The sequence below is a fragment of the Prionailurus viverrinus genome, chromosome C1 (assembly GCF_022837055.1).
Source record: "Prionailurus viverrinus isolate Anna chromosome C1, UM_Priviv_1.0, whole genome shotgun sequence".
In the NCBI taxonomy this organism is placed as follows: Eukaryota; Metazoa; Chordata; class Mammalia; order Carnivora; family Felidae; genus Prionailurus; species Prionailurus viverrinus.
Window position 1 is genome coordinate 174,056,164 of NC_062568.1, and position 12,070 is coordinate 174,068,233.

A 12,070-nucleotide genomic window follows, 5' to 3' on the forward strand; every position below is an offset into this window, starting at 1 on the left:
CTGTATGCTGAAAGAGCTCACTCAGAATATACCTTCAAAATATACCTGTGTTTTATCTCCAGTAACAAAATTCTGTTTCATGAGGCAAACCAGTTCCATTGTTGAGCAACTCTGTCTGTTGATATCTTCCTTATATTAAACTGGAACCTGTGTCCCTGCAGCCTCCATCCAGTGGTTCTGCTTCTTTTTTTATGGTTTTAACCCTTTTCCTAAATGATTTCATGTTTCAGGACAATTACCATTTTTCTATTGACTGTCTTAAGCCTGGAGTTAGGAAGCAGATACTTGAGATCAGTAGTTAAATTTAAGTTTTGAATATTATGGATTATAGCTATTTGTCCTCTAGCTGGGGGAATTTTGTTTCTCATATCCTCCTTCTGGTCCTATACCTATATTTTTTTATGATTATTCACCATTTTAATTTCCTTCCCAGCCTTCCCTGCCCCTGACCACCTTTTAATGATCTTTCCATACCTCTGGGTACCTAGCTAAATATCTCCCTCTCCTTCTCCCAGGTGCTTAGGTGAGACAGGGTAGAGACCCATGGACCCAATCTTCTGGAGAATTACCCAATTCTCAGTTGATAGAGAGGGAGGGGTACCCCAAGAATAAAAAAATAAACTTCAAATGTAGTTGACTAGTTAATTAGTTAATAACTTCAGTTAGGGAAACATCTATTGAATGCTCACTATGAGCTAGTCAGATGAATATAACCTGGTAATTTCATGTTATATAATTAACGAGAAAATTGAGGCAAGCACAAGATACTAGGGGAGCACAAATATGGGGGTGGGAGGCACAATGTTCAAGAATATTTGCAAGCAAAAGCTGTGTCTGCTTTATTCACCTCTGTAGCCCTAACACCTAGTGTGGCACCTGGCCTGTACCAGCCACAAAATAAATATTGGTGAGTGAATATTTTTTTTAAAAGGAGAGAGGGAGGGGTAGGAGGAAGAGGAAAAGGAATAAGTTGGGAGGGGAGGAGGAGGAGGAAGAAAGACTAGAAGAATCTATTTCCAAATCAAATTGTAAAGAATAAAGAACAGTCACCCAAATGAAGAAACATAGAAATAGAATTTCATTCAAAGGAAACAACATGGTCTGATGCAGTATATGCACAGAGATGAGTGCAGTTTGGTGTCTGTGCAAAATAAAGTGGAAGACAAAGATAAGAGATGAGGTGAAGGTGAATAGGACTTATAGGTCAAGTTGGGAACTTGAAATCTAGGCAGCCATAGAAGACTTTTAAGTATTTTTTAACATACACATTTTAGAGAAGAGCACTTTGGCTGCTGTGCAGAAGCTAGATGTAAGGGAAGCAGGACTGGAGGCAGAGAAATAAGTATGAATCTATTTTACTAGCACAGTTAAAGGATAATGAGATCCCAAACTAGAATATCATTGGTAAAAATAGAGAAGGATATGGATTCAGGAAGTGTTTTGGAGGGAAAATCAGTAGGACCGGTGACTGATAGGATCTGTGGGAGAAGAGAAAAGGAAGAGATAAGAATGATACCTAGGTTTTTTGGTTTAAGTGATGGAAAAGATTCATTCAGTATTCATCCAATAAATTCTGGTTGCATGCCTCTTTATGCCTGGTACTGGTCTAAGTGCCAGGAATATAGCATTGAACAAAGCAAAGTCTTTCCATTAAGGAGCTTATACCTAACGAAATGAAATTGAACACAGATAACTGCCAAAAATCTGTATTTCAGTTTTTAAAACTTGGTGAGACAAGTATTTAGCTTGTCTGCCTGTGGTACAATGCCACATACTGCTAGGGTCAATGCTGGAGGAGTCAAGAGTATGTGGCATTGCACCACAGGCAGACAAGCTAAATAGTAGTCTGGTTCCTTCTGAACATTTCCATCTGAGTGCCCACTGCAGATTCACTCTGTACGAAATTGAACTTACCATATCTCCCCAGAAACCTATCTCCTCACCCATATTAATAATCATTGTCAACCCCAGCCAAAAACTTCATTCCAGTCACTGAGAGACCTGCTATTCTTTGAAACTGCACCAAATGAACTGATACCTCATGATTTTTATGACCCTTTCCTTTTGACTATTCAAATAGGGATATTTTTATGTCAGCATCAAATTTATTACCGTAATTTATTAGTTGAGAAATTTCTTGCTATCAGAGTTTATGTTCTACCCATTATCTTGATTTTACCCTTACTACCCTTTCCCACAACAAGGGAGGAGCAAGGGGTCTCTATTTCATTTTTATCCTCTCCCTCTATTGGTTCCTTCTCTTTATCCTAAAAACATGTTCAGGTCTTCCCTAAAAAAAAAAAAAAAAAAAAAAAAAACAACTATTCCTTCAGGCTTTAATCTACACTGGATGACTATTTCTTCACCTTCTATTCACTTAACTGACTAGTTTGGGCTTTTTTCTACCAGGTGATTTAAATTGAATTTATGAGTCAGATACTCATTTTTATAAGATGCTATGCCATCTCTTTTCGTTTTCACAGCAGCCTTTCTGGGTCAGTATTAGTCACATTCTATAGTGGGGGTGCAAAGACACTTGCCCAGTGTCATACAGAAAATAGTAGAGCCAGGTCTTTCAGTTATAAATTCAGGTTTCTTTCATGTGGTTTTTTGTCATAATACCTAACTAATAACTACCTAATAACTCTCTCTTCCTTGATTTTCATCATTCTGAACCTGTTTATAGTTCTTGTCTGCACTGAAATTTTCTCAGACCTTGCTTCTAAGATTTCTCTCTCACTTTCTATATTTTTTAATATAAAATTTATTGTCAAATTGGTTTCCATACAACACCCAGTGCTCATCCCAACAGGTGCCCTCCTCAATACCCATCACCCACACTCCCCTCCCTCCCACCCCCCATCAACCCTCAGTTTGTTCTCAGTTTTTAGGTCTCATGTTTTGGCTCCCTCCTTCTCTAACCTTTTTTTTTATTCTTCCCCTCCCCCATGGTCTTCTGTTAAGTTTCTCAGGATCCACATAAGAGTGAAAACATATGGTATCTGTCTCTCTCTGTATGACTTATTTCACTTAGCATAACACTCTCCAGTTCCATCCACGTTGCTACAAAAGGCCATATTTCATTCTTTCTCATTGCCACGTAGTATTCCATTGTGTATATAAACCACAATTTCTTTATCCATTCATCAGTTGTTGGACATTTAGGCTCTTTCCATAATTTGGCTATTATCTAACTTTCTAATTTTTGACAGCTAATCTCTTCATCTCTTGTACTGTTTTTCCTTCTTTGCCAATTGAAATAAGTATATATATGTTTACATATTTATATGTCATAATTTTATATATATCTATAAATATACATATATATTTAATTTTTTAATGTTTCATTTATTTTTGAGAGAGAGGGAGACAGAGTGCAAGTAGGGGAGGGGCAGAGAAAGAGGGAGACTCAGAATCTGAAGCAGGTTCCAAGCTCGAGCTGTCAGCACAGTTCCCACTGCTACTGCTCAAGTATAGGCTCTCAAGTCCTCTCACTTGGAACTTTGAAATAAGTTTTTCTGCTCACATCTCCAAATCAAAGCTGCCATATGCCAACATACTGCCCTAAACACACGTGCACACACACACAGAGCCATCAGAGGTGTTCCCTTGAGCAGTCCTCTGCCTAAAAACTTTTTGTAGTTCTTCTGTTGCCATCAAGTAAGTCCAAATACCAATGCCAGTTTAAGGACTGCTGCAACGTAGTTCCATTGAAAATTTTTGCCCTTAGTGCTAGTCCATATTCTTCTCCCATATGTGGGGTTGATGATTCAGTTTGCTTTCCTGAATTCTTTATTGATTTTCTAAATATCCAATTCCTTGCTTGAAATTTTTCTCTGCCTAGAGTACAACTTCCTCCCTACCAGTCTTCCATTACATACTCTGTACAACATTGGTATCTCTTTTAAAAGTATGGGTTAATCCTGAGAAACTTAACAGAAACCCATGGGGGAGGGGAAGGAAAAAAAAAAAAGAGGTTAGAGTGGAAGAGAGCCAAAGCATAAGAGACTCTTAAAAACTGAGAACAAAATGAGGGTTGATGGGGGGTGGGAGGGAGGGGAGGTTGGGTGATGGGTATTGAGGAGGGCACCTTTGGGGATGAGCACTGGGTGTTGTATGGAAACCAATTTCACAATAAACTTCATATATTGAAAAAATAAATAAAAGTATGGGTTAAAATTGCCACTTGTGTGAAGCCTTGCACAGTCTTCTTCACTGGTGCTAGAGTAACTCTTTTATTAGCCCACAGCCTTTGCTTATACTTTTATTATATCTCTCATCACACTGAAAAGGACACATCTGCAACTAAATTATATCTTTGTACAAGTAGTTGCTGAAAGGAACATCTACTTCAGTTATAAGCTTGCCCTAGTGCCAAGTATATATAAGTCTAAATTTTGTCTCAAAGTTTGGTTCTTTCTCCTCTAGGAAGTTTGCTCTGATTTTTCTCATTACCAGTGTATTAAATGCTCTCCTCTGAACTTTACCTGTCATAACGCTTATCATTAGATATTATAATTATCTGTATATATTATATAGTGTTCCATAAGAGAATATAGACTACCTTGCATACAGGTTCAGGCAGTGTGGCATTTACTAGGGCTTTGTAAATGTTTTTAAATAATAATGGGAATAAATGAATGCCAATAAACAGCCAAAATAGAATCACAAATTTTTTTTAGCTGCTTTTCAAATTCTGAATAAATAACTTCTCTGGATTCAAAGAATTTTAAGGCTGCCATGACTGAACCAAGAGATTATGTATTCTCATCAGCAAACATTAATGAAAAAAAGATTGTTTATCTCATTTTTAGAAAAAGCTTTTCCTAACCTGTTAGATGACTGATAAGAAAATGTGAAGAGATTGGGAGTTCCTTATACATAATTAAGTAGCTCATTCTTGCACATACTTCAATAATTCATATTTGAAATATACTTTTTTCAACAAAATTGGCTTTTTAGATAACTCCCTTTGAAGATGTTGTCGTTGTAGGATTTTGCTTTCTGGGTCTTAAGAGATTTGGGAATTCTACACTTTATGAAGACAAAATGAATAATGGGTTAATTACATAGGCACAAAATTAAAATCACTATCTTAGTATGATGTAAAGTCCTGTTGTTAGGGAAAGGGGCTATTATTTGAAAACTGGATTAGGAGAAGAAGTTTAGATGTAGGGGAGTGAGTAAGGTAAAAGGAGTAAGGAAAAAAATGGTATGTAGAACAATCCTTTTCTTTTTACTCTCTGTGTCCTGCAACCCTTCTTCTTAACCTGATGCCTCTTAAAAGGAAAGATGAATGTTAGGCAAGACTAAGTGAAAGCTAAGGTGAGAGCTTAGCTGATAGAGAATGTATGGTTTGTCATACTAGACCTTTGTTTCTTTCCACTAGTCTATCCTGATGGAACTGTAGTGTACCTTTTAGATCCTGAGCCTTTACTTGTTTAAGACTGAGCCTCAAAGTTCAGGGAACTTCGTGCTCCAGATATTTGCCAGACTGAAACATAGCGGGGAATTCAGACACAGTAATGGTCCTAGTAAATGTGTTGTTTTGTAAAGGATGCTCTCTCACCACTTTGAAATGAGAAGGGGTTTTTGAATTTTGAGGCTATTGAATTGCTGAAATCCGGAGGAGATCTTGGCCCTACAAAGCAAAACACTCAAGTAGGATTAGAATCCTAAGTAGAACCAAGGTGTCTGTGAGAAATAGTAATTTGGTCAAAATAGCAGATAGACTGCTTAGGATAAGGACCATTCATTTTTACTCATGCAGTAAGTATTTGTTCATTATCTTCTCTATTCAGGCCATTGGGAAGTCTGTCACTCAGATAAGAGGGAAAAATGTTACAATTCTGGGCATCAATGCTTGGTTATGCCCAAAAAGGAAATGCTAAGCTGAGTCAAATGTAAATATCTTGGCTTTCTTATTTGGAGCTGTTAGACTTGCTGGATCAGTTATTTTAAAAAATCGTTTCATAGTGTTCTGAGATCCTTTGGAGGTACCCCAGCTATCAAAGGGATATGAGAAAGAAAAGGCCAACGCCAGGAGCCTTAGGCTCCCCCATTGCCTTCTCCCCCGCATCAGCCAGAGTGGCCTTACTTTTGTATATGGTATGCATTGTAATTTTACATAATATTTTGCCATGGGGCCAGGGGAAAGAGGTAAAACATTGATAAGAAAGATCTTTAAAATCCCTTCTAGCTTTAAAATCTATAATTGTATAACTGTCTAAACTCTAACATCCCTCTAGCCAAGTTTTATGAGTCTTTGATTCTTAGTTTCCCTTGATGCTTTCCTGGCAAATATTTATCTCTAAGTTAGGCTCTTCTGCATAGACCAGAATCAACTAGTTTTCCCATTTTCATAGTTTAAGTGCATAATACCATATTTTAAAAAGATAGAAATTTCATTTATTAAATAGTCTTTATAGATTCTCTTTACTGAACCTAGTATAGACAGGCATTTAGCCAGATACCTTGCTGGGACCCTCTTCTCATTCAAGGCATAAATATTTGTCAGTATTCACAGTTTGCGTGTTTTAGATCTCAGTATTTTTGAAATTCTGTTCTTACCTAGAGATTAGCAGCCTAGTGCATTTTTTTGAAGCTGATGTTTTTAATTGTAATACTTTAAATCTCAATGGATGTTGCTGAAAACAAAATAAACAGCATATTTATCGGTGCCCAACATGTAGTAAATGAACATTTACTGAATCATACATCTCATATTTAATAGCCTATACTTTACAAAAAGCTTTCATATATAGTGTTATTTCTTGTTATCTCTAATAACACTGAGGAAAGTGTACCATTTTTCACTAATGAGAAATTTGAGAACCACTGCAGTAAGGAAGTGGCAGTTTGAAATAGAGATTACTGTGAGCTTTTTAAAAGACTCATATAGCTTGCTTTGTGTCTGACCTCTCTGTACCCATCTCCTCATTTATTGAGCAAATATTTATTGAGCACTTACTTGTGTACTATGTGCTGGGGATAAAACAGACAAAAATCCCTGTCTTCATTCAGTTTGTAAGCATCCTTCATTTTCCCTCAGGTTCCAACCTTTAGTATAGGGGTATCACAGCAAGTTTAGAAATATGTAAGCCTTAAAATGAAAAATATTAAGATTTCCTCTAGCAAATGGCTTCTTATTTAATAAAACTATTATAATACTAATGTTCTATTGTAGTTATATAACTTATGTTTTGGAATTTTATTTCCTAAAGTCAATTTAAAGCTAATCAGGACTTTTCTCAAATAGCAAAGCACCGATGTTCATATGGTTAGTGATAGTGATGGAGATGACTTTGAAGATGCTTCCGAATTTGGGGTGGATGATGGAGAAGTATTCGGCATGGCATCATCTGCCCTGAGAAAATCTCCAATGAGTGAGTATTAATAGCTCTTTGGGTCCAACGTTATAATTCTACTTTCTACTGCAGAAACTTAGGAAGAACAATGAACTTAAAATTCTCTTACTGATTTTCCAGGTTTACAGGGAGAAAATTTAGCAAGTAGGCACATTATTCATTAGAACCAGAGCCTCTTGAATTTTTATTTTATTAACCTCAACATTTCCCAATGCTTCAGTAAAATTCATTAAAAATGTAAAGGACTGTATAGATTTGTTTCATGTGTATAATTAGTTATGAGTCTGTCTCTTTACTTTAAATCTAGAGCCTGATAAACAAATAGCTATACTTCTGTGACTTGACTTGTTTCCCCACATCTTATTGGAGGTATCAGTTTTAAGAGTAGTATTGCTTTTCCATTCACCGGTATCACCTTTCGAAGGAAAGAAAAGTAAACTAAATGGAACATCTCCTTTTCTTTCACTCTACAAAATATATACTATAGAATCACAAGTGATACTATATGCAAAATTACCATTAAAATAAATCCTTAAATGGCTCATTTACTCAGTGAAATTAGGTAACTCCCTTGAGCAGAAATAGATGTGGTCAATTGACCTAAAATTGACCATCTTCCTTATAAATAAGATTTTTAAGAAACTCGAGATCCTTTTTACATAATTTAATTACAAGATACCATTTTAAGACAGCATTAAAATCCTAATGATGACTGGCACATATTTGAAATACTTAAGATCGTGTCAGTTGGTTTTCCAAAATTTATGAGCTTGGAATTTTTTTAAGGTTTGATGAAATGTCCAGTTAAAATGTCTCCTCAGCTATATCACAAAAGCTAAAATTTAATTTTATTTCCTCTTTATTGATTAAATATATTTCTTATATGTGGGATTAGATGTTATGTGGTTTGTTTTTTGTGTCTATTTGTTTTGTTTTTTGGTTTTTGTTTTTTCTTTTGTTTGTTTTTTAGTGCCAGAAAACGCAGAAAATGAAGGAGATGCCTTATTACAATTTACAGCAGAGTTTTCTTCAAGGTAGGGTTAGGACATTAAATATATAAAATTGATGTTTTTTTAATGCTACTCTGATTTTTCTGGAGCAATTTTAATCACAGATTGTCTTTAATTTTTCTGTGAAGTATTCAAAGTATGTGTTTCACTAGTAAGCCACTTATGCCACTTCAGAGATGCATTCATGTTATCTCTATATAGAACCCAAATAAGTGGATTACAAAATGTGGATCAAATTAATATATTGACTATATTCCCAAAAGGACTATGTTATAGAATACTAATTTTTAGTATATCATAGGATAAACAAAAATATCCTTTAAAATAGTATTAAATTTAAAAATAATTTTAAAATTTTAAATATAAGTGAATTTTTCTTTTAATTTTTGTTTTGGAACTGTTTAACATTTCTTCTTTTAAGAGTCTACTATAAAATGTTTTATATGCATTTGAGATTCTTGTAAGGTGTTTAAGTAAAGAAGATTTGAATATTTAACCCTAACTTTTGTTTAAATGATGTTTCTCTCTAGTTCTGTTTTCCAATGTAATATAATTTGGAAAATTTGCAAGATACAATTTTTTTCCCTCTCTGTTGGACTTCTGGAATAAGTTAACTAAAATGGAAAGTTAAGGCTTCTGTAAGGGAAATCTTATGAAAGTGGATAACCAAGAATCACTCACTACTTATAAATGCCATGGTTTTGTAGCATTTATTAAATCCATTTGCTAGATGTAGTTAAAATTCCAGTATTCTGATATAATCAGTATAGGCCAAAAAAATTTCTAAGAACTAGTGAAGGCTTTAAAGAAATGTTTTAATGTGTGATCTGTATTTAAGAGATACTAGTCCCAACATTTACTTAGAAGATGCTGATTAGACTTGTGAAACTTTGAGGTAAATTTGAAATGTATTTTAATTAATAGACATAATTTTTCCTGTAGATATGGTGACTGCCATCCTGTATTTTTTATTGGCTCATTAGAAGCTGCTTTTCAAGAGGCCTTCTATGTGAAAGCCCGAGATGTAAGTGCAATCTTAAACGTTTTCTGATTAAAAAGTGCATCTCCTATAGGTTTACCACCAGGCCTCAGGCAATGCTTAATGTTTTCTGTGTTTTTCAGATTGAAGACTTGATTTTGTTTGTGGTTCATCTACCATCCTAGTCATCACCAAGATCCCCATTTCAGAGGGGCAATAGTATAATAGGGTATTGCTGCCTCATGTAGATGGCTTTGTCAAACTCTGAAACAGGAGGTTTTTTCGGGTGGGGGGGAGGGGCAGGGGGCGGTGGACATGCTTAGAAGGGACCAGGCTACCTGTGTATGTTCTTTTCAGTTACATGATTGACAGGTTCTTGCTAAAAGAGGTTTCTTTCAGTCATTTCCCAAAATGACCATCTAATAAAACATATCTAATAACTGCAATATTTTTTTCTCAAAAGTCACTTTAGACACAAAAATATAGAAATGGGCTTTGTGATGTTGAAATCAGGTAGACTGACATTTATGACAAGAATTCAGAAAGTACAGTGCAGCAAGAATATTCTATACACTCTATATGTTGATACAGCAGTGAAGACCTCAGTAATCTGGCTCCTACCTGTCTGCACGGCTTCAACTCTTCCTGTTCCCTGCCGTACAATTAATAAATTTAGTAATAATGTTCCATTTGTGTTTCCCCATAATCTTGCTCTTTGTTCATGCTTCTCTGCTGTAAGGAATGCCTTCATTCTGCCTTTACCTGGTTGACTCCTACTCTTCCTCTAAGACTTAGTTGTTCCTGACTCTTCCACTGTTGTCACTATTCCACCTCCTCCTTTAGTACTTTGTAAGGAAACCCTCTGCTCTTTTTATTGTTACATTTAACACATTGCTTACAATTATTCTCTGTATATGTCTTCTCAAAAGGCTTGATTTTCTTTTTGGCAGTGACTGTGTACCTACATCCCTATACATAGTAAATACTTTATATATTTACTGAATGAAGGAAAAAAAGAGAATGGAAGGAAGAAATAGTATAGAGTGGAGGAAAAGTTACTAGAATTAAAGAGGGCAAGAAGTGTTGAGACTAGAATGTAAGAATTCCTCCGAAATTCCTGAAATTCCTGTTCTGACCTAAGGAAAATTTCATCTTAAACAAATTTTTTAAATGGACAATAATTAGTGATCAAACTTAGAGCAATCAATGATAGTTGAATGAAGTGGATTAAGAAACAGAAACTGTTCATTACCCAAACTAAGAATAGTGGACTAGCCCATTATAAAGGCTTTTTTAAACATCTATTTTTTAACCATTACATTTATATTAAATGGATGTTATTTTGAAGAAATAAATACTTACAATAAAATATATTTGTAATAATAATTACAGTAGTATTAATATATTTGTAATATTTACGTGTTTATTGTTTCCATAAATACAGATTTATGGAAAATACTGAAAAGCAAAAAGGAAATATTCTAACATAGATTAACAGTTTTACGATTCATATTCTTTCCATTTTTTAATATATTTTAATGAGTCATTTTGTGTGTATTTAATATTATTGCGTCATGTTATAATCCTGTTAAAATAGCTTATTTTCACCTTTTAACAACATGATCATTTGCTTAATTATTTTATAGTATTTTAACTCATTATTAAAATAATTCTTAATACAGAAAAAGTAAAAAGAATAGTACAATAAACATCCAAATTTCTCATACTTAGATTTAATAATTAACAAATGTTGCCATATTTGCTTCTTCCATATATAGACACCCCAGAGTTTCAATGCAGATATAATCCTTAGTAAACTTCATTCTTTTTTTAATGTTTATCTTTGAGAGAGATAGAGAGACAAAGAGAGACAGAGTGCGAGCAGGGGAGGGGCAGAGAGAGAGGGAGACACAGAATCTGAAGCAGGCTCCAGGCTCTAAGCTGTCAACACAGAGCCTGACTCAGGGCTCAGACCCACGAACAGTGAGATCATGACCTGAGCCAAAGTTGGGTGCTCAACCAACTGAGCCACCCAGGCGCCCCAGCCTTAATAACTTCAAAAGTTTAACTGCCAAACATTTATAAAAGAGCAGCATTTGAAATGTAATCATTCACATTTTTATACTTGTTTAGTTTTGTGATTTTGATAAATTTTTATGATAAATTTTTGTTTCAGTTCTCTGAAAATGGCAAGCATTGATTAGAACAGAAAATAAATGTAAAATTTCTTATTAAAAATATACAAAAACAAACAAATATAAAGAATTTGAACTTTCTTATGATTTTTTTAAGTTTGTGGCAGTTAAATTTTTGAAATAATTAAAACTTAAACTGCGTGATACCCTTGTATATTCATTATTTTTGGTTAAACCATTTTAAAGTACATTACAGATATCATATCTTATGCCTGAAAAATCTATATATATTTTCCAAAAAATAATTGTATTCTCCTATATAATCACAATACCATTATCACATATAACAATTAACAGTAATTTCCTAATATCATCTAATATCCAGTGAACATTCAGACTTCACTAGCTGTTCCCAAAATGTCTTTTTAACTTTTTTTTTTTATCACAATCTACTCAAGGATCACAAAATATATTTAGTTGTTGGATTTCTTAAATTCTTTTTAAACAAGCACCCTCTCCTCCCCAGTCCTGCTTCCTCCCCCTCCCTCCCCTCAATAACATTTGCTTTGTGAAGAAATC

The 12,070-nt window shown here is 34.5% G+C and overlaps 1 protein-coding gene across 3 annotated transcripts in view; it reads left to right on the forward strand.

Moving 5' to 3' along the window:
• FAF1 (Fas associated factor 1) overlaps positions 1-12,070 on the forward strand; it is a 535,448-nt gene that overhangs the window by 361,064 nt on the left and 162,314 nt on the right. For all 3 annotated transcript variants that reach the window (XM_047869343.1, XM_047869344.1, XM_047869345.1), the window contains 3 exons: positions 7,259-7,385; positions 8,338-8,401; positions 9,320-9,401. In XM_047869343.1, coding sequence (XP_047725299.1) covers positions 7,259-7,385; positions 8,338-8,401; positions 9,320-9,401 — 273 coding nt within the window. The remainder of the gene's footprint in view (positions 1-7,258; positions 7,386-8,337; positions 8,402-9,319; positions 9,402-12,070) is intronic.